General features: G+C 39.9%; 1 protein-coding gene across 1 annotated transcript; it reads left to right on the plus strand.

Annotated features, from left to right (window-relative positions):
- The first annotated feature begins 20 nt into the window (after positions 1 to 20).
- Positions 21 to 19,827, plus strand: Dnajc25 (DnaJ heat shock protein family (Hsp40) member C25). Its single transcript, XM_070011591.1, has 4 exons — positions 21 to 418; positions 12,448 to 12,600; positions 14,505 to 14,975; positions 17,687 to 19,827. Exons 1-4 carry the CDS (start codon positions 89 to 91, stop codon positions 17,807 to 17,809), a joined length of 1,077 nt encoding a protein of 358 aa, XP_069867692.1. The 5' UTR covers positions 21 to 88; the 3' UTR covers positions 17,810 to 19,827.
- The last annotated feature ends 3,328 nt before the right edge of the window (positions 19,828 to 23,155 follow it).

A 23,155-nucleotide genomic window follows, 5' to 3' on the forward strand; every position in this document is an offset into this window, starting at 1 on the left:
GGAGAGCGGCCCGGGTGGCCGAAGCCGGTGCGCCGTGTGGAGTGCTGGAGCCGCTGGGGTGGCGGGGCCGCGAGCCTGCCAGGCGGGGATGGCAGCGCCGCTCGCTCGGCACCGGGGAGCCGGCGCTGCGGGGCGGCCCCGGCTGGTGCTGCTTTGGATGCTGGTGCTGGTGCCGCTGCTGGCGCGGCCCGCGGCGGCCCTGGTGGAGGGGCTGTACTGCGGCGCGCGGGACTGCTACGAGGTGCTGGGCGTGAGCCGCTCGGCCAGCAAGGCCGAGATCGCGCGGGCCTACCGCCAGCTGGCCCGGCGCTACCACCCCGACCGCTACCGGCCCGAGCCCGGCGACGAGGGCCCCGGGCGGGCGCCGCCCAGCGCCGAGGCTTTCCTGCTGGTGGCGACCGCCTACGAGACGCTCAAGGTGAGGCCTGCCGGCCGCGGGGCGAGCGGGGTCGAGGCGCTTCCGGTCCCCGGCGACCTCTGCACCCCGGGTGCAGCTGTCACCTCGACCTTTTGGAAGCTCGGGTTTTATCCCCACGTGGCCGGCTTCTGAAAGCGCCACGTCGGCCCCAGGACTAGCCGGGCTGGGAAGTGGAACCGCCTTCGCCTTAGGCCTCGGGGCCCCGGCCCTGCCTTCCTCCTTTTTGACCGTCACGGTTCACGCCTGTAGTTTGAGCCTCGTCTGGGTTCGTGCCCACAGGCTCTTGGAGAAAGCCGGGATAGGCCTTCAAAACCCGAGCGCCACGGTGGTTGCGTCAATTTGATTTAGCAGACATGTGACTTCGAAGGATGGTACAAATGGTGACATTTTCATTGGGTTTAAACAACTAGAAAAACACCCGGGAAGAGCAGTGAACAAACCAGTCAGATGGCAGGATGTTTGACTCTTGGCTCTGACACCCCTGAGTGACCTTGGGTAGCAGTTTCTTCACAGGCACAGTGGTAATCTCACAGGGTTATTATGGGGCATTGATGGTAAGTGTGAGAAACCCCCTATATAGGACCTACACACCAGTAAAACACTGAGAATTTCAAGAAGGACGTATTCTATGTCAGATATTTGTTTAGTTATTTGACAAAGAATGGGGACAGGGAAATTTAGCTTGCTTCTAGTACACTAAAACCACATAAGAACTCACCAAGTGAGTTCGTTGATTATTGCTTTAAAAACCCTATCACGCTATTACAACAACTATTATAGTTGTAGTTTGTTTTAGTCTCCTCCACCTCCTAGGCAAGGTTTTCCATGTTGTTGTATAGTCTGCTTTCAGTAACTACTTTGAGTGAATATAATATATGCATTATATGTTATATTTGACCGCAAACACTATAACTCCCAATTGTTTATTCAGATTAGTATTACAGAACTGGAAATACTGTTCACAGAATTAGAGATCCCTCCATGCTGTCCAGAGCAGTTCTGGTAATTCAGTCATAAAATGGATGTGCTTAAATTCTCAATTTTGTTAGTGAGATTCAATTTTTATTGGCAGTTCACTGTGCTATAGGTAGGAAGCTGGGAAAGCGTTGAAGCTGGAGCTTAGCTGCCCACTATTTAAGATAGAGTGTGAGAACAGACTAAGAAAAAAGGAGAAGCAGCTCACTATCCTGGGCAGCCCAACACAGGAAACCCCAACCAGTGGGTCTGCCTTTCTTTCCCTTCCCCTCCCCTCCCTTTCCCTCTCCTTCCCTTCCCCTTCACTCTCCTTCCCTTCTCTTTCTCCTTCCTTTCCCTTTCTCCTTCTTGTCCCTTCCCTTCCTCTTTCCCTTTCCCTCCCTCTCCTTTCCCTCCCTCTCCTTTCCCTCCCTCTCCTTTCCCTCCCTCTCCTTTCCCTCCCTCCCTCCCTCCTTCCCTTCCTTCCTTCCTTCCTTCCTTCCTTCCTTCCTTCCTTCCTTCCTTCCTTCCTCCCTCCCTCCCTCCCTCCCTTCCTTCCTTCCTTCCTTCCTTCCTTCCTTCCTTCCTTCTTTGGCCGAAGAGCTTGTGGTGCACACAGCCCACCTGTTACTGTGCCAAAGTCCTGCTGGTATATAAGGGAACTAGCGAGGCTTTGCCTAGATGGAGAACTTCCAGAAGAGAGACCAGTAGAATTGCCTTCTGCTGGGTTTGGTGGGGCTGGAGGTGGATAGTTTTTGGTGAATGGGAAGCATATTGGTAAGCTCTTTCAAACTGAGAGAGTCCCTAGAACTCTAAATATTTTTGCCATTTTCTTGAAGAGATGATTTTGGAGGACTAAGCTGATGGTTCTGTATTGGCTCCCTCTAAAGGTTTTAACCCTGAACAATTTAGAAGTAGCTAAAAGTAATCTTTCCACTCAAGAACAAGGATTTGTGGGGAGGGCAGGATGGGGAGCAGATGCTGGTACTGGGGTTGGAATTGAGAGCCTTGTGCTCTCAGAGCTGGTGCCTCACCATTAAGCCATGCCTCCGGTCCAGCTTTTTAATTGTTAATATTTATTTATTGCTAGTTAATTGGAGATAGAGCCTTGTGGACTTTGCCCAGGCTGATTCTGAATGATCTCAGCCTCCTCTAGCTCAGATCATGGGCATGAGCCATCAGCATCCAGCTAAAAGCAAGGAACTTAAATTTAGCCAGCTAAAAACTAGTATGTCCAGTAAAAGTAATACTTTTACTTGACTTTAACAGGACGTTTGTGGTGGCTACAGATACCTACCTCTAAACTGGGAACTAGAAACAGAGTCATACTGATGGAATATTCTATAGCAATGCACTACAAAAGAGGATAGAAGTTTTCTGTGAGAGAAAGGGTGTCTGGAGATAGTCTAGTCCTTTGAGAATCAGAACCAACAGAACTCTAAAAACTCTTCTATTAAGAATTTACAGAGATGAACATAGCTTCAGCTTTCAAATGGAGCACCTCCAAGATCTGTTTTCCTCATTACACTTGCCTTTACCTAGAATAAAGACATGGACCTTACTGTGTGGGGGATAAAAAAAAGTTACTGAAGACAACAAGCAGCCTGATTTAAATTTTGTCATAAGGGAGAATGTCACATCTGTGAAAGACTGAATGAATGGAGCCATCCCATTTGGTGGCCCTTCTGTCTTGCAAAGTATCCCACTGGGGCAAAGGAGATGTCAGCACTGCTTTGCTTGTATTGTACCCTTGGGCTGGAAAAAGGCTATGAGGGGTAATAAATCCAGGTGGACTTTGCTAAGAGCCAGCTAGGTAAAATAGCGAAAATGCGTTCCAGTGGCTCCACAATAAAATTGGCAGGCAGAAGCCTAGCTCTGGATATTGATAAATCACAACCAAAATGGGGATCATGTGTGAGACAAAACATACTGAGATTGATTTGGTCAAATAAAGATTCCTTTGAGAGAGGATTTGGGGGTTGTTTGATAGATATTGTTAAAATGAGTACACTAACAAAAATTAAGTGTAGTTGGCAAGACAAAAAGACACACTTGGTCATCACTGTTTTAGCTGCAAAAGATTTGGCCTGTGTCTGGGAGAGTGGGGAAAAGCCGGAAAAGTAGGATGAGTAACGATGGAAGTCAGGTGCTCTCAACAAGTCATACCTAGTTCACAGTCGCAAGTAGTTTGCAGTTCTAGCTCTCAGCAATACTTAAAGTTCATTATGATTTACACTGCTGTGTAAGTTAAGACCATGCATAGCATTTCACTTATTTGACTACTGGAAACCGAGGGAAATCATGGACTTTGGTGGTAAATAGACTCTTATTATGTCAATATTGCATTTCCTGAGGTGGAACACTCTAGTCCCACTCTTAATGTGGCTATAGCACTTATCACTGCACTGTAAATGTTGAGAAGCCCCTCCCCAGTAAGCCATGTTTCTCGTTTTGAGGTGAATATCCATAGCGCCTAACACAGTGTCTGGCACATTACATAGTAAATATCATTTAATTAAACACATCTGAAAACAGACTCAGGTAGAATGGAATTTCTATCAGTAAGTATCTGGGATTTTGACATGTGCAGCTTGTATTTTTAAAGAGTGGCATAGATATATAATTGCATAGTTATGAATAAAAAATTCCTATAGAAGGGAAAATTACACTTCGGCTTTTAATATTCTTGGGAGTTTTGTGTTTTTAGGTGAGAACAGTTGCCATTTTTTTAAGTGTAGATAATAAAATAAATGTCAGGGAAACAAACAAATATAGAAATAGAACAGATGTACTTTGGAAAACTGACTTGTAGAAAATAGGAAAGTAGTAGTGACAGCATTTTGTAAGATCACAAGATGAGCATCAGAGGAATGTTGATGATATGAGAGTTAGCAAATACGATGAAGAGATGCAGAAGGAGAACCTATTCCAGCCTTGCTTTTAAGGGAAGCATCACAAAAACAGTCTGAGGTGGTAGGACTTAACTAAATAAAGGGGATACTGAACTCCTTGCCTTGTTGCTGTTATTGTGAGTTCCCCTAACTGGCCCTGACATAGGTGCTGCAGAGCAAACCATGGCAATGGAAAAGGCTCAATTCCTGACTGAGCTTTTAATATAACAAGGGAGACAAATACTTATTGTTTGGTTGTTATTTACTTAGATTATAACAATATGTGTGGATTATACTGCAACACAGAGAGGAAGCAATTATTTCTCCTTGGGGGATTAGAGAAAATTTGAGCTGGGTCTGGAAAATTTCACAATGAAAGGCCATTTCTGTTGAGAGTTTTTGGAAGGGAGAGGCAGTGATACTGGGGTTTGAATTTAGGGCCTTGGGCTTGCTAGGCAGGTGCTTTATCACTTGAGCCACAACTCCTACAGGAAAGGGACATTTCTGAGGGAAGGAAAACCTGGTCAACAGAAACAAGAGTGTTTAAGTTTGTTTCAGAAAAGAGATATAAAGCATGGTGATGAATGAGTATTTTGTTCACCTTCTCTACTAAAGATTCTTTTATATATATATATATATATTTTTTTTGGGGGGGGGTCCGGTAGTGGGGCCTGAACTCTGGGCCTGGGTGCTGTCCCTCAGCTCTTCAGCTCAAGGCTAGCACTTTACCACTTGAGCCACAGCGCCACTTCCGGCTTTTTTTTTTCTGCTTATGTGATACTGAGGAATCGAACCCAGGGCCTCATGCATGCAAGGTAAGCGCTCTACCACTGAGCTACCTTCCCAGCCCTCTTTTATATTTCTTTCAAGGATTTTTTATTTTAGAAAAAAAAATAACTACACTTATTAGTGTTTCTGTTCTTTATTCATCCAAATTTTAATCAGGCTTTCATAATAATTGGGCAGAGTTGGCTCTCTCTTCTCATAGGTCCTCCATCCATAGGTGTAACGACTACAAATGGAAAATACTTGAAAAAAATACTGTGTCTGTACTGAACATGTACTTTTTTCCTTGTCTTTATTCTCTAGACAACTTAATATATCAACTATTTACATTTTCTCATTATTAAGTAATCTGCCAGCTTATATTGAAATACTGTTTTTGTGTGTATGCTGGTACTAGAGCTTGAACTCAGGGCCTAGGTGCTGTCCCTTAGCTTTTTCACCCAAGGCTAGCACTCTACCACTTGACCCACTACTTCACTTCCAGCTTTTTGGTGGTTAATTGGAGATAAGAGTCCCAGATTTATCTGATCAGGCTGGCTTCAAACCATGATCCTCAGATCTCAGCTTCCTTGAGTAGCTAGGATTATGGGCACAAGGAACTAGTGCCCTGCCTGAAATACAGCTTTTATGTAAGGAGCTTATGCATTTTAGGATTTTGGTATCAGCATTGTCCTGGAACTAATCCCCATGAATACTGGACAATTGCATTCATGGAAATATATTATGTAAATTTCTATTACACTTACGATGCTGATGCTGATAAATGGGCAAATTAAGTAAACTGATAGATTATAATCTACAAATAAAGTCTTCATTTCAAACGCCTACTTTGTATATGACTGCCTGGAACGCTTGTAAAGAAGGGGTTAGAGTCTTTCCTGGGTTTAGTAGGAAGGAATGGCATGTTTGATAATGATTTTTTTCCCCAAGGGTCCAGAAGGTGTGGTAGCACTTGGATTTTTCTGTTGTGAAACCTTAATTTCAGCCATTATTCTCTACTATGTTTAATTGTGGTGACATATAATGTCACCAGCAACCAATGACTTGAACAGTTGACAGATACCACCACCTCACCCTCCTCCACTCCATACTGGGGATTAAACCAAGGCCTCACACATACTAGGCAAGTGCTCTTTCACTCAACTACATCTCCAGCAGCTAATATTTTAATTCAGCTCATGCAGATTTGTCATGGGTAAATGGAGCATCCTGAGGCATAACAAGAGTTCAAAGACCTTTTTATTTGTGAAATGCTAATACTGGGGCTTGAACTTAGGGCCTGGGTGTTATCCCTGTGCTTTTTCACTCAAGGCTGGAGGTCTAACACTTGAGCCTCAGCTCTTTTCCATCTTCTTGGTAGTTAATTGGACTTTTCTATCCAGGCCAGATTTGATCCTTGATCCTCAGATCCCAGACTCCTAAGTAGGTTGGACTAAAGCATGTGCCACTGGTGCCTGGCTGCAAAGACCTTTACTTGCCATGTTTTCCCTGATCTGCCACTTTTAGGTTGGAAGTCTGTGGGATTCATGAGAGGGAGACTATTTCAGCAGACTGGAACATAGTTTTAGATTAGATGATCAGTTACTTACTTAGCTCTGTTTTGGAATTCAGACTTTATGTTTTGAATAGTAAAGACTGGTTTTAAAGTAGAAAAATGGTAATCTGGCTTGTTCCAGAATCTCAGAGCAATATAAAGTTAGTTAGGGAGGGCAAAAATTGTATATTCTCTGGTATGGTCTTGACTCTTTTGTAACTTCAGTAGCTCTTAGTTTCATTTTCTAATCTTCTCACTTCATTTTGCTTCTTTAAAAGCCATACTTAGGATTTCTTCTTCACTGTTCACTATATAATTTCCCCATCTCCATTTCATTCCACTATCATAAGATTAATATGTGTACTAGCCTAGGTACTGAAACAGTTCTTACGAAAAGATGAACAGTAGCACTCTAGTCTCAGGATTTGTCAATTGCTTCTTATTTCTTCCTCCTCCTGGAACATTTGGTAAGGTCTTCAAGGCCTTCTGCTTTAATTTCCTTAATGTATTTTTCTATTTTTCTATCCTTGTAGCCATTTCTTTTCCCTTTTCTTTTCCTTTTCCCTTTCTCCTTTTCCTCCTTTCTCCTTTCTCTCTTTTCTCCCTCCCCCCTTTTGCTTTCCCTTTCCCTTTCCCTTCCCCTTTCCCATTCTTTTTTCTTCCTTTTCCTTTTCCCTGTCCCTTCCCTTTCCCCTTTCTTTTTTTGCTTTGTTTCCCTCCTTTTTTTCTTCTCTTCTTCCTTTCCTTTGCTTTCCGTTTGTTTTTTTTCTGTGTCATTATTTGCTGATTAGAAAATGCTAATTGTTTTTGAAAAATTAGGTGATCAAGTAGATAGTGATGCAATTAACAGAAACACTGAGGAACCAACTTAGTTTTTGAGCATGTCAAACTGGAGATGTTTATGTTACATTTAGAAACTGTTCAGGATGTAGTTGAAAGGAGGAGGAGGCAGGAAGAATAGCTGTGCCACTAGTATATAGGTTATAATCCAGACCATGAAAGTTGTTGAGACTTTGTAGAAGGAAAAAGTAGTTGCACTAGTGACTGGTGGGCAGAGAATAAGAAAGGAAGTAGAACAGTTAGCAGTTCATTTTCTTCCTCTCTGGTAGATGTAATGGCCTAGAAAAAGTAAGAAAAGCATTTTGTGTGTGTGTGTGTGTGTACGTGCTTAAAATATGATTAAATTTTCATTTATTATTTGATTCCTGGCCTTAACTATCCAAAAATGGTTTCTGCATTCTGTGTAATAGAAACATTTTATGTAAAACTTGCTGTAAAATCATACTATTGCCACTTATACTTTTGAGCTGAGACAATGCACTGCTCCTTCATGGGCAAGAATGTAGTGCTCCTTCCTCTGGGGAGGGGTCATTTTCCAAAGAGAAGGAAGGGTTCAGTGCTGTCTTTGCTTGTGGGTTTCCTCTTGTTCACTTTTGATCTAGATTTTGGTGGTTTGTTCCAGTCCTCCTGCATATGCCCAAGAGGATTGGGAGTGGATGGACACCAGCAGAAGCACCATTTATTCCTGTAGAGATTAGAGTCAAGGAATTAATTGCCCTGCTTGTCAAGGCTCAGGACAGAGAGGAGGAAGAAACAAGTATAAAGGTTTTGATTTTGGCAAGAAGTTGGAACTCCTCACCCTGGGACCTTAAGATCCACACTATTGCTGAAAGAGAAAGTACTACCTTATTGAAAGGTAAGATATTAAGCTGTTTTAAGGTTTAAGATATTTTAGCCACATTAGTGTATTTTTATAAGCTATGAATTCAAGCAGTCATTTTTGCGAAGCTGAAGTTTTTGTGACATAATCACAACTCCGTCCAGCCTTGTCAGTGAGCTGGACACCAGTATGACTGGAGAGATAGTTAGGTAAAATCTTTACAAATTCTACTCATTTTTGAAATGACATTTACTTGATGCCAAGCACTGTGTTCAGGCCCTGGATGTACAGAGATTAATGAATCACCTTATCTACTTTCTAGAAATTTATACTAAAGTAAAAACAAAAAGAAAATAAAAAAAATTCTATGGTTACAATGTGATAAGTGCTATAGTAAATAGCTACTAAGTGTAATAAAAGTGTTCCAAAAGCAGGGGGTAGGGTTAAGTGGTAAAGCACTTGCCTAGCTTGTAGAAGGCTAAGGGTTCTATCCCTAGGGCCACAAAAGTCTGTCTGAGGCAGAAACATTTATATTCTTTAGGAGCTCTTGAAGTTAGAAGAAAGGTTGGCTTTAAGTTAGAAAGAATCACAAGCCGGGCACCAGTGGCACACGCCTGTAATCCTACCTACTCAGGAGGCTGAGATCTGAGGATCACAGTTCAAAGCCAGCCCAGCCAGGAAAGTCTGTGAGACTCTTATCTCCAATAAACCACTAGAAAACCGGAAGTGGCGCTGTGGCTCAAGCGGTGCAGTGCTCGTCTTGAGCTGAAGAGCTGAGGGACAGTGCCCAGGCCCAGAGTTCAAGCCCCATGACCAACAAAAAAAAAAAAAAAAAGAAAGAAAAAACACACCAAATGACAGAAACGGTCTTTGGATGTTTAGTGCAGTAAAAATGGGGTGAGTGATAAGTGTAGACCTAGAAAGATGCCTTGGAGATTAAAACACACACACACACACACACACACACACACACACACACACACACACACACACACACACACACACACACACACACACACACACACACACACACACACACACACACACACACACACACACACACACACACACACACACACACACACACACACACACACACACACACACACACACACTTCTTGGGCTACCTTAATTCTGAGTAAGAGGAAAAAAAATACATGGTGTTATAAATAAAAATGTAACTTAAGCTCTCTGGTTGTGTCTAAAATGAAAGATGGTCCTTCTTAATCTCTTTTTTTTGGGGGGGGGGCGGGAAAGAGGCCTAATATTCTTGTGTTCTAAACCTTATAGGATATTAAAAATAGGATTTTAACCTAAAGCTGTTGAACACTCCTTTTACTACATTATGCCAATGTTGAATACATATTGAATTGCATGATTGCTTTAGCCTAAGATCAGTTTCTTCATTTTGGAGAGAAAACAGTGAAAATTCAGTAAATTGAATATATGCTATAATAACAAGGAGGTAACCAACTTTCTAGTCTCTAATGAACAAATCAGGATCACAAGTTTATGGTGATCCCTGGAAACGAAACATCCTGGGAGAAGTTAGACGTCTTGTGTCCTTCAGTGTTAAGGTGAGCTTGAGGACTTTCTAAGGGGCTCTGGTAGAAGCCTCAGGCTCTGCTAACAGTGGAGAAGACAGCCAGTTGCTGCTGTTAAGAGCATGAGCTGACTACCCACTTAGAGGACTTCATGCTTGGCGAAGTCACAAATCTGGCAACAGTGAGAAGATGGTGACCCTGGAGGAAGATCTGGGTGAAATACTTAGGGATAGTGACATGTACATTCTATGGCTAGCCATGGAACATGTGGCCTCCAACTTACAGGTTTCCATGACACCTAAAGGTCTTGATGTATACTTTACTCAGAGGAGCACAGTCAACCATGCTAGATATAGGCCTCTGAAAGAAGAGATGTTGGGTAATTGTAGTTATCTGGTTTCGGTGTGGCGTTTGCTTTCAGAATTATATGTAGTTCTCCTGCAACCCCATCTTCTCGGGTTGAAATCCAGAGGATATTGGTTCATAGCCAGTCCTATTTCTAAAAGATAATCAGCAAAAAGCAAGGCTAGAAGCGTGGCTCAAGTAGTAGAGTGCCAACCAAGGAAGCAAGCTGAAGTGTAAGGCCATGAGTTCATATCTCAGCACAAGGGCAAAAAAATTACATATAATCTTGTTGGAACAAGAAGAATCATGTTTGAAGAAATATATTTCAAAGGCATATGCTAAGAATGAAAGGATCAAAGATTTAAAAGCAGGACATTTCTATAAAATTAAGCCCCCAAAAGGAAAAAGAGTGTGGGGAATGGAAAAAATTGGAAAGAATGTCTAAATACTAAAAATGAGACACTTAAAGAGGTGGGCTTTATTCCTCAGGACCCTGTGAGACCTCAGTAGACTTCCCCTTTTAGCTGAAATGTGAGGACAGCTTCAGGAAGAACAGTAGGTTGATGGTTGGAGTACATGGCAACAGCCACAGTTTCTGAAAAAAGAGAACCTACAAGGAGTGGATTTGACAATAATCGGCCTGGGCTGCTTCCTCCTTGTTTAACAGGCAGTCCTTACACTGGTCCTCTGTAAAATAATCCATATATATATGTATATGCATTTATATGTAAATAACCAGTTTACCTAATTTCATATGCTATGAGAGGTAAAAATGTCTCAATCTAGTGAGTCTAGGATAACTGTACTGACACCTCAAGTTCAGAATTCTTACTAGAATATACATGGTGGTTTTAATTAAGACAGGGAAGATTCTATCATTGGTAAATTTCTTATTTTGAACTTACTCATGATGGGGTACATAGGAGGCCCTCACACCCTAGAGCATCTGTCTAGTCTAGCAAGCTACTAGGTTAGAGTTTGAAGTGTCTTTAGCTCAACTTTATGAAGACTAAATAGTTGGACCTAGAAAGAAATGCTCTAAGTTAAAGAAGATGTTGTTTCTGTAATGGTTTCTGTTGCACTTGTATATAGAGGGGAAGAACTTGTTTTGGTCTTGTCTTTTAACAATTTTGTGAAATTAAGCAAGTTAAAAAAAAGGTTCATAACATATTATAGTAGATTCTCAATTTAGGTCGCTCAGTGAAACATTTTCATTTATTCCTGTTAGAAATTGATTAGAAGTAGGAAAATCTTAAGAACTATTTTATTTGTGAACATTCCAAGCAGCATTTCAGAATGCTGTAATTCTTTCTACAAAGTTGATATGAGTAAGAAGAGTTATCTTATTTATGAACTGGGTTATGGCACTGTATTATAATGGTTAAGTGTATATATTTGTGACATGTTTTTGTACAATGTATGCCATTCAGTATGCAAAACAACCATGTAAACATATTAGGGCAGGTAGTAATTACCACTTTATTGTACTTGTACAGGGACTTGAACTCAGGGCTTCATACTTGTTTGGCTTACAGTTGGCACTCTACTGCTTGAGCCACACCTCCAGTCTGGCACTTTTGTTGGATAATTGGAGTCTTGAAGACTTCTGGCCTGCCTGTCTTTGAACTGTGATTCATCAGGTCTTAGCCCATCTTCCCTCCCGCCCATCTCTCCCCCCCTCCCCTGCTAGGAGCTAGTATTGCAGGCATGAGCCACTGGCACCCTGCTAGTTCTACCTGTTTTTGCAAAGGAAGAATGAAGCTTAGAGATGCTTACTGTTTTGCACAAGATCACCAAGCTAGACTTTGATTATTATACTATACTAATATCTCAGAGTTTCTTTTAAGATGAGACTGATTTAGCTACTTTTTGCTGTCTAATCATTGCTTTCAACAAAGCTTTCTGCACAAGGCTGGAACCTGATTTGGGGGATATATACATATTATATATATATATATATATATATATATATACACACACACACACACATACATACATACATACATGAAATAAACAGTTGTCAGGAAGGCTATCAACATGCTCTTAAACAGAAGGAACATGGCACTATTCTAGAAGTGGAGTACTAGCAAAAATAATGCGTGACTAATGTTTAAAGTATTTCTAGGAAGTCTACTACTCAAGAATTAAAGTTCTAGAAACAGCTTATATCTGCCTTTGAAGAAGAGTATTGGGAACTTTGATTGTGACAATTATAATTACTTTAGTCAGAAAAATTTTTATAATTAGAAGATTTTAGATTTGACGACAAACTATATACTGAGACCATTTAATGATATGCTGTGACTTTTTTTCAGGATGAAGAAACTCGAAAAGATTACGACTACATGCTGGATCATCCAGAAGAATACTACAGCCATTACTACCACTACTATAGCAGGCGCTTAGCCCCTAAAGTGGATGTTAGAGTAGTGATTTTGGTCAGTGTGTGTGCTGTTTCAATGTTTCAGGTGTGTATTTCCATGTATAAACATGTACACGTTGCCTATGTTACACATTAAAGCTACACAAGTATGTTTTTGTAACATTCTACTTTCATTTGAGATTAATTTTTTTTTTGGTAGTAGAAAAATATCCACTTATCCTAGCAACTGGCTGGCAGTCTTGGAATCCTTGTTGGTGAGAAAAACTGATGACCATTATTACATAGCTATTTCTGTCCTTTCTCAGGATCCTTCTATGGTGTCTGTCTTGTCTTGTGACAGTCAGGTGACATCATTTACTTTAAAAAAATTTTTCAGTTGATGTCTTACAAACTTGAGAAAAGGAGGAACTCCTTAATATGGCCTAACAATTCCTGGCTCCTATCCACTAATGCAAGTGGTAATTACCACCCTTGTAATGATTACTGCAAGCCTTGAGAGATGCTGCTTAGGGTGAAAACCACTGAGATAGATTAGAAAATGTACAGGAATTTTTATGTGTTTATTTATTTATTTTTTGGTTGGTCGTGGGGCTTGAACTCTGGGCTTGGGCGCTGTCCCTGTGCTCTCCAGCTCAAGGCGAGCACTCTACCACTTGAGCCACAGCACCACTTCCGGTTTTCTAGTGGTTTATTGGAGATGAGAGTCTCACGGACTTTCCTGCCCAGGCTGGTTTTGAACTGTGATCCTCAGATCTCAGCCTCCTGAGTAGCTAGGATTATAGGTGTGAGCCACTGGCGCCCGGCTTATATGGTTTTTAAGTAGCACAGAAACTTCAGCCTGCATGAGTTTTCCCTTGAGTTATGTGCTTAAACTAACTGCACCTCGCATGTTGCTCCTTTAGAGGGAAAGAACAAGTGACTAGAACAAGCTGTTTGCAACAATTACTTAAGATTAATTCCCAGAATTGATGCTTAACTTCTGTAGCAAGAGAATTCCCCTTGGAGAGTAGGGTGGTGTATTTTAAATGGATCAGCTTTGTGGAAATATTGTCCTTTGAAGGGGAGAGCAGGGATAGTTAGACATTGTTGTTTTAGACAGTGAAATATCCTAGTATCTTCTGTTTCTCTCTTTCGAATACATTTGCTATAATTTTCAGTGTACCGATAGTATAACTGCTGGTGTCATCCAGTGAAATAGGAACTGAAATGTATGAGGTAAAGTGTGAGGAGCTAGGCATTTTCTGACAATAAAAACCCTTTACGTGGTTGAATATAAAGTTAATGCTTTCTTGTTTAAATAAACATACTTCAAGTCCCAAATAGTAGATTATTGTAGTATATGGCTAGGTAAAGAATAAAAATGAGTCATTGCCAGGTGCTGGTGGCTCAGCTCAAAGCCAGCCAGGGCTGGAAAGTCTGTAAGACTCTTACCTCCAGTTAACCACCAGAAAAGCCAAAAGTAGAGCTGTGACTCAAGTGATAGGTTGGTAGTCTTGAGCATAAAAAAGTTTAAGGACAGTGCTCAGGCCCTGAGTTCAAGCCCCAGGATTGGCACAGTAAGAAAAAAAAGTAATAAAGTTGCCCAAGTTTATATCCTGTGAATTTTTACAATAATTTCTCACCAAATAGTTTTTGCTATTGAATTCTTCCTCTTATAAGTAGGTTGTAGTTCAAGGGAGAATGGAGACAGATCTTTTACTACTAAAGTAAAATCTTTGAGATTTGTTACTATTATTGCTATTTCTTTTTTGTTGTTATTTTGAGATTTGATCTTGCAGTTTAGCCGGGGCTGACCTTCAGTTCTCCATCCTCTTGTGTCTGATTCCTGAGGGCTTAGACCACAGGTGTGCCCTACCAGGCCTGGCTGGGTTCCTTTTTCAACAATCAGTGTGGGTTTCCTGGGTGCTTGTATTTATAGAGTCTCTATTATTCTTTCAGCTTAGGTGAATTTTGGTACTAAGGTCCATTTTTCTTTGTTTAATATTCTAGTACTTCAGCTGGTGGAATAGCTACAATAAAGCAATCAGCTACTTAGCCACAGTGCCCAAATACCGAATCCAGGCAACAGAGATCGCCAAGCAGCAGGGACTGCTCAAAAAAGCCAAAGAAAAAGGCAGAAACAAGAAGTCCAAAGAGGAAGTTCGTGATGAGGAGGAGAACATCATAAAGAACATTATAAAAAGTAAAATAGATATAAAAGGAGGCTACCAGAAACCTCAAATACGAGATCTGCTGCTGTTTCAAATCCTCTTGGCTCCCTTTCACCTGTGCTCATACATGGCTTGGTATTGCCGGTGGATCTATAATTTTAACATCAAAGGCAAAGAATATGGGGAGGAAGAGAGACTATACATCATTCGTAAGTCTATGAAGATGTCACAATCCCAGTTTGATAGCCTAGAAGATCATCAGAAAGAAACTTTTCTTAAACGGGAGCTCTGGATAAAGGAGAATTATGAGGTGAGTTTCGATTCTGCTGGATGTTATTATTTGTCTTTAAAATTCTCTGATTCAATTAATTCTTAGTCTCATTTGTTGCATGGAACAATGGAAACTGGAACAATGTGTTTGCAAGGGTGCTCAAACAACTTTACATTGTGCTAAATGTCTGTCCCAGGTTTGCTTCCAGTGATGAAAACCTAGCCACAGAGATTGATTAATTGAAAAGGAGGAAGGAAGAGAATAAGAGATAGGGTACTTTGAAATAACTGTTTCAAAATAATGGAGCACAGAATTTTCTATAAAATATTCTACACCTAGAAAGTTTTACTTTACTTTTAAATTTAATTGACATTCTGCAATGCCTTTAAACTTGGAGCATTTTATTAAATGCTTCATTTTATAACTGTCAACTGTAGAAACTATTTTGAAGGGATTAAATTACCTACCCACGGCATTAGAGTGACTTGCAGTCTCATCATGATAATGCTGTTCCAGGTTCTGAAACATATCAAATACGAGGAATTATCATATTAGATACAAGAATAGAACATACTAAAAGCTTGAAAAATTTGAAAGATGATGTTTTTTCTCTTTTTTATTTTTTCTTTTTGGTGCTGGTATAGGGGCTTGAATTTGGGGCATTACACTTTCACTTTCACAGCTCGTTCTCTTGTGGCTGGTGCTCTGTCATTTGAGCCAAGGTTCTAGTCTGGCATTTTGCTAGTTAATTAGAGATAGAGTTTCACTGCTTTTCTACCGAAGCAAGTTCTCAGTCTCCTGAGTAGCTAGGATTATAGCCATGAGCCACTGGTATATGGCTTTAAAAAAAATTCATAGTTACTTTTTTATATATAATGTCCTAAATAGATTTAGTTGAAAGTGGTCTTTTGGTCCAAGGTATATTTAAATAAATTAACATAAATGGACTGATTTTTGGCAAATAAATATATTCAGCCTGTTTATAAATAATGTAAATATGGGTAGTAAACTATTTGAAAAGTTTTCTCCTTTAAAACTACATTATAGCTGGGCGCTGGTGGCTCATGCCTGTAATCCTAGCTACTCAGGAGGCTGAGATCTGAGGATCACAGTTTGAAGCCAGCCTGGCAGCAAAGTCCGTGAGACACTTATCTACAATTAACCACCAGAAAACTGGAAGTGGTGCTGTGGCTCAAGTGGTAGAGTGTTAGCCTTCAGCTGAAGAGCTCAGGGACAGCGTCCAGGCCCAGCGCTCAAGCCCCACGACCAACCAAAAAACCCAAAAAACTACATTATAGATTGCTGTGTGGGGCTAAATTATCATATATGAGATTATCAGTTATATGAATTACCATATTCTGTATGGGCCATTAATTCCTAATATGTACAAGTAATATATCTTTATAACAGATGATGTTGCTATGAGATTGGCTTTGAAAGCTTGACCATTTAGCTTCAGTTGATAACCACTAAAAATTATAGAAATACTGATGTTCTTTGTTTTTAACTTGTGTAATTTATATAACATTCTTTGGAAACTTGGATTAATAAACTTTTTTTGAGCTGGTCCTGGTGGTGCCACACTTGTAATCCCAGCCACTCAGTAGGTGAAGAAAGGAGCATTGAGGGTTTGAGACCAACCCAGGCAAGGTTTGAAAACTCTGAAGAACTGGTAGTTTGACCCAAATGGTAGAGTTTTGCCTCACATATTGGAGGCTCTGGGTTCATTCCCCAGTATTGAAAAAAAAAAAAAAAGAAAAAACCAACAATTATGTATATTTTTATTGTTATTATAAATACGATATACAGAAGGATTACCATTTCATAAGTCAAGTAATGAGTACATTTCTTTTTAGGCAATGTCACCCCTTCTTTCGCTTCAAACAATTATATTTGAAGATAAAAGCAGATACAGAGCCAGGCATGGGTGGCTTAGGCCTGTAATCCTAGCCATTCAAGAGTTTGAGGCCTGGAACATTGTAGTTTGAAACTAGCCTGGACAGAAATACCATTGAGAAATAGCATCTCCAAAATAACTGGATAGAGGCATAACTCAAGTGATAGAGCATCAGTTAGAAGCAACTTATCTGAGCAAGTATGAGGCTCTTGAGTTCAAACCCAGTTACTGTTTTTTGTGTTTTTTTGTTTTTGCTTTTTTAAAAAATAGATACTGATTCACTTTGGAGGCAAATGTATATATTTAAAATCAGTTTGTTTCTAGATTAACGTCCCACAAATTTGAGAGTGAGTTAAATTTATAGTGTACTGTTTTATAAGAATTAAAGTGTTGATTCTTTAATTTTGGACATTAATTGTAGAGGTGTAAAGAGGCATTGTTAGGCTATTTAAACTGAGCTTATGCATGATTTCAATGAGGTAAAGAATGTATTCCTTAGTTAACAGAAATGGGTAACAAAAAAAGTGCTATTTCAAGCCAGGCACAGTGGCACACATCAGTAGCACTCAGGAGACCGAGGCAGAAGGATTAGGATTTGGAAGCTTAGGGCTACCCAGAGAGACTATCTCAAAGAAAAAAAAAGTATTCTTGGACAAGTTGTTCTTTTTTTATTCAAGACACTGAATGTTGCAATGGTTATTATTTTTCAATGAATATCTTCTGTACACAAGTCAGTACAGTTGTTGGAAACTTTTCCTAATGTTGTATTTGAAAAATATAAAAATGCCATAAAACTAATGGCAGGTGTCTCTCTTTGCCTTGTAAAGCCATTTACTGTTACTTAAACTTACAGGTGTACAAACAAGAACAAGAGGAAGAATTAAAGAAAAAATTGGCAAATGACCCTCGATGGAAGAGATACAGGAGATGGATGAAGAATGAGGGTCCTGGGAGGCTCACATTTGTGGATGACTGAAGACGACCGGAAGCCGACAGCCAGCACCTGCCCACCTTCATTGTGATGTGCTTTCCATAACAAATGTATCACCTGCTCCTCAGTAGTAACTGAAATCTGCCAAATATTTGATTAAACAGAATAATGTAGAAGTTTCAACCTTCCCTTCAAACTTTATACCTAAGACATTTATGATGGTTCAATTTTTATAATCTTTGTGAATTTGTTAAAAGATTTGACATGAGAATTTATTAGTTGCCATTAAAATTTTTTATATGTTTAGTTAAAATTTTTGACATGAAAATTTATTAGATACCATTTAAGTATTTTGTGTATTGTGTTTATTCTTTAATATGAGTGTTCCCTTATTTGTTATACATTTTTCTGCTTTAATGGCCTCTTTTCACATAACAGCATTTAATTATATTATTGTGTCTTTCTGGACACATTTCTTTAGCAGAAGTTTTCAACAATCATGTTGTCTTCATAATAAGTCACTGTAGGATTGAATATGTTCAAAACAACCTCTCTAGGAGAGTCTTCTGCTAGGACTGTGCTCTCTTACTGCCCCATCATCTCAGTATGTGTGCTAAGATCTGAGGCTCTCCACGAGAGTGTCTACCCTATGTCCTTGTAGGATGATCTCATTACAGTCTCATTTATAGGACTAAAACTATGTGCAAAATTTCTACAGAAGGGAAACTTATAAAAAAAAACATTCATACCATAGGATTGGTCTTTTTTTTAATCCTCTCACAAGAAGAGAAAAAGGATACTGGGAAGTTGTTCTACAAAGTTCTTAAGTGGTGAAAATTCCATTGTACATGAGAGCATTTACATGCATTGAAACTAGGAAGAAAATATGCATGTCTGTGTGCTGTTCTCTCACCCACTGAAATATATAAATGTTTTTTATACTGTGGAAAAGCAAATGAAACATTTTGACTGAATCAAACATGGTATGGCACCCGAATATTAATAATCCTTCGTGGTAGTGAATCAGTATTCCTACTGTTTCATGTTAATAAAATGGTTGTAATATGTCATGTTGGTTGGTATGGCATTTGAGATATTAAAATACTACTTTTATATTACATAATTTTAAAAGATTTGTGAAGCACAGCAGATATGTAGGCTGTTTCTAGAGTAAACAATTTCTTTAAAATGCTGAGTCCTAGCTGGGCAGTGGTGTCTAATGCCTTTAATCCTAGTTACTCAGAAGGCTGAGATCTGAAGATCGTGGTTCAAAGCCATCCTGGGCAGGAACGTCTGTGAGACTCTTATCTACAATTAACCACTAGAAAACAGGAAGTGGTGCTGTAGCTCAAGTGGTAGAGTGCTAGCCTTGAGCTGAAGAGCTCAGGGACAGTGCTCAAGCCCAGAGATCAAGCCCCATGACCAACACACACACACACAAACAAAAAACTGAGTCCTAGGCTAGACATGATGTTGCAAACCTGTAATGTAATCCTAGTTATTTAGTAGAAGAGGATTGTGGTTTGAGACCAGCCTAGGCAAAAAGTCAGCAAGACCTTATCCCAGAAAACCAAGTAGGTATGGAGGTGCATGGACCATAAATAGGCATGGTCTCAGCTACTAAGATCCAAGACTGGCCTTGGGCAAAAAGAGCTAAACCCAATGTGAAACAAATTAGAGCAAGTAAGGCTAGAGGCATGGCTCAGCAGTAGAGCACTTGCCTAGCAAGTATGAGGCCCTGAGTTCAAACCCCAGTAACTGTCAAAGAATAAAAATTAAAAGGCTCAGCTCAAGTATGTGATCTCTGCAGAGTTTAATCCTTTCTAATTTAACCAGACCTGATACCCGTTATTTAACCTGTGAATGACAGTTTCCATTGCCTCAGTTGTAAAATAGTGATATGATCTCACTGAATTATTGTTAGAGTTCTTTTTTTTACAGTTCTAAAATCCTGAAGAAGTATAATTATTTTCATTTTTGTTTGTTTGTTTGTTTGTTTTTTTGGTCCGGTCGTGGGGCCTGAACTCTGGGCCTGGGTGCTGTCCCTCAGCTCTTCAGCTCAAGGCTAGCGCTCTACCACTTGAGCCACAGCGCCACTTCTGGCTTTTTTCTTTTTGCTTATGTGGTGCTGAGGAATTGAACCCAGGGCCGCGAGCATGCAAGGCAAGCGCTCTACCACTGAGCCACCTTCCCAGCCCTATTTTCATTTTTGTATACTTAAGTGAAATGTATTATGCATCCATTCTTTGTTGTTGTTGGTTGTGGGGCTTGAACTCGGGGCCTGGGTGCTGTCCCTGAGCTTTTTTGTTGAAGGCTAGTGCTTTACCACTGAGCCACAGTGCCACTTCTGGCTTTCTTGTGGTCAATTGGAGATAGGAGTCTCATGGACTTTCCTGCTGGATTTGAACCATGATCTTCAGATCTCAGCCTCCCGAGTAGCTAGGCTTACAGGCTGCATCCAGTTGCATCCATTACTTTTTTTAGAATGGTTTTTTTAGGCTAAAATTTCTATTTCTAACAAATGCCCAATTAAAAAAAACACTTATTTTTGGACTAACTTGTCACAAGTGTTGACTGTCAAGTATTTAGTATTTTTATTGGCACTATACAGTCCCCCAAACAAAAACCCAAGCCTCCAATTTTAGAAACATCTGGAGAAGAATCCTGGGTAGAGAACCCCGGGACTCTACCACGTGCTGGGGTACCTCTAGGAAATGTTTCTTGTGCTGCCTTGTAGAGCTGTCATCACATCAGTTTGGAAAGATCGGTACTCATGGGTGGATAGTGTTACCTCTACTCACCACCTGTTCTGTAACTGAGGTCCCAAAGTTACTCTTAGGGTTATATCCTTATCCTGTGTTACAAGATATCATACAACTAACGTTCTGCAGTGGTCTTACTTCCTAATGAATTCTAGTTCTATAGATTATGAGTTGCAGTTTCATAAGCCTATTAGATATCCTGCCTGGAATTTTTTTTTTTTTTTTTTTTTTTGGTGCAAGCAAGTATTAGGACTTGAACTATTGGCCTTGCATGTTTGTTCGGCTTTTATGCATATGGTTGGAACTCTTACCACTTGACCCATACCTCAAAATTAGCCATTTCTCAGACTTTCTTGCCCTGGTTGACTTTAAACGCAGATACCCTAGGTCTCAGCCCATCCACCAGTGCCCTGCCCTGCCTGGAATCTTAAGCAGTAAAATTAGTACAAAAGGTTTTTTTAATGTTAACATTAAAAAATAGTTACAATTAGATGTTTAACTATTTTAGTGCTATTGAATTTGTCTAGAAAAATCACTTGTTCCCTTTGAGATTCATATGTGTGAGAGAGAGACTAAGGAGACATTAAATTTTTTTGTTTAAGTAGAAGCCAGTTGTGCTCACATAACACACAACTAGTATAAGACCAGACTCTTGGCCACTCACTAAAAGTTCTATAGAAATTACTGGGTAAAAGCTCTATAGAAATTAGGAAGAATTGACTTTATAAGACATTGGTATGAATAGCAGTAGCTATTGTGTGATATGAAGTAAAACAGTCACTGTCTAGTTATAATTGTGCATTGAGGCAGACAAATGTTATAAACACCTGTGTGTATGAAGTATAGTTAATCTTATTAGCAAAATGTGATAGTCCATATTTAAATATGGGATAAGGCCAAGTATAATAACCTATTAACCTAATTACTTTTCCGGCTTTCATCTCTGTAAGATGATGGGATCTTTTTAGATAATCAGAACTATAATCTGAACCTAAGTTACACAGGTTTTAGGTGGGTAATTGCCTGCAGGCCAGAAATGTTATTTATTTATTTTAAATAAAACTCCACTTGTAATCAACTTGGAGAGTTAACAGGAAAAAGTACCTGTTGAAAACAATCCTATTCCTGGCTTTTACAGATGCTTTATCATAAAAAAGATGTTGGATTTTATCAAAGGCTTTTTCTGCATCTAGATAATCATGTGATTTCTGTCCTTGATTCTGTTTATATACTATATTAGTATTGATTTATAGATAATCTTGCATGCCTGGGATGAAACCAGTATAGCTTTTTTTTAAATTAGTTGTTCAATTTGGTTACCAAGTATTTTATTCAAGACTTTTTCATTTATGTTCATCAAAGAGATTTGCCTATAATTCCCTTTGTGTCTGTGTGTCTGTCTGTCTCCGGTTTGGGACTTGGCTTCATAGAATGAGTTTAGTAGTGATGGCTTCCCTTTTTATTTTGTAGAAAAGTTTGAGGAGTACCGGTGTTCTTTTAAAGATCTTGTAGAATTCAGCTATGAATCCATTGGGTCTTGGGATTTTCTTTGTTGAGAGATTTCTCTAATTGCAATCTCAGCACTTTTTGTAGATCAGTATAAATAGCTTACATGCTCTTGGCTCAATTTTGATAGGTTGAGATTATCTAGGAATGCACCCATTTCTACTAGGTTTTCCAGTTTGAGTAAAGGTTTTCATAAGTTCTCATAAGTTCTGGATTTCACATGTATTTATTGTGATTCCCCCTTTTTTTAGCCCTAATCTTATTTGGGTGATTTTTTGGGGACAGATAGCTAAGGGTAGTTTTAAATATTACCTCCTTAAAAACTACCACTTTCCCCGTTTTGGTAGCAGCATCCTGATCTTCCTTTGGGAACTCCCTCCATATATGCTCTTGCCCCAGTCATGATTTTTGAGTGTCTTAGTTTGGGTTTCTCAGAAATAGTCTTTAAAATGGAGGTTTTTCTCATACTAAAAGTTTTCTAGTGCATGTGCTTAAAATCTGCACTTGTAGTGGTTATCAGGAGAGGGAAGAGCTGACCTGTGATAGAGTTGCCATAAAGATCTCGGGGTGGGGGTGGGGGGCTGAGGATGTAGCTGTGTGGGAGTGTACTTGCCCACTATGTGCAGAGGCAAACAACAAAACCCCAAACTAAACAGAAACTTCAAGATGATCGCATCTGGAGCTCCTGAAACATTGTGTGTGTGCGTGCATGCATGTGTACACACACACACACATTTAACAGATGAGACATTTATTTAGAATCATCAGCTGGCATCACTCCCAGCAGTTCTGAGATAGAATTTGGGGGTGTCCCTTAGCATCTACTAGGAGTGAGGCTGACTGAAGAGCTCATCTTGACCAGAGCAGCTAATCTGAGCACTGCAATACATCCTTCCTTTTGAGTAGTGATTGGTTTGGGCTGTATCCCTTAGCCAGTGAGATCCATTTTGGGGAATTTTGCTGAACAGTTAGGAAGGGAGGTTCTCTTGCCTAGTGTGTTGGTCAGGCTGGAACAGTGAAAGCACAGGACTTTCCTTCCTGAGATTCCAGCTACCACTGAAGAACAAGGAGATGTAGTTTAAGTCTGAAGCTCTTGTTTGGGTAGTTTGAGCCACTAGGTTAA

Source organism: Dipodomys merriami, unplaced genomic scaffold (assembly GCF_024711535.1).
Source record: "Dipodomys merriami isolate MVZ:Mamm:240054 unplaced genomic scaffold, mDipMer1.0.p SCAF_11, whole genome shotgun sequence".
NCBI lineage: Eukaryota > Metazoa > Chordata > Mammalia > Rodentia > Heteromyidae > Dipodomys > Dipodomys merriami.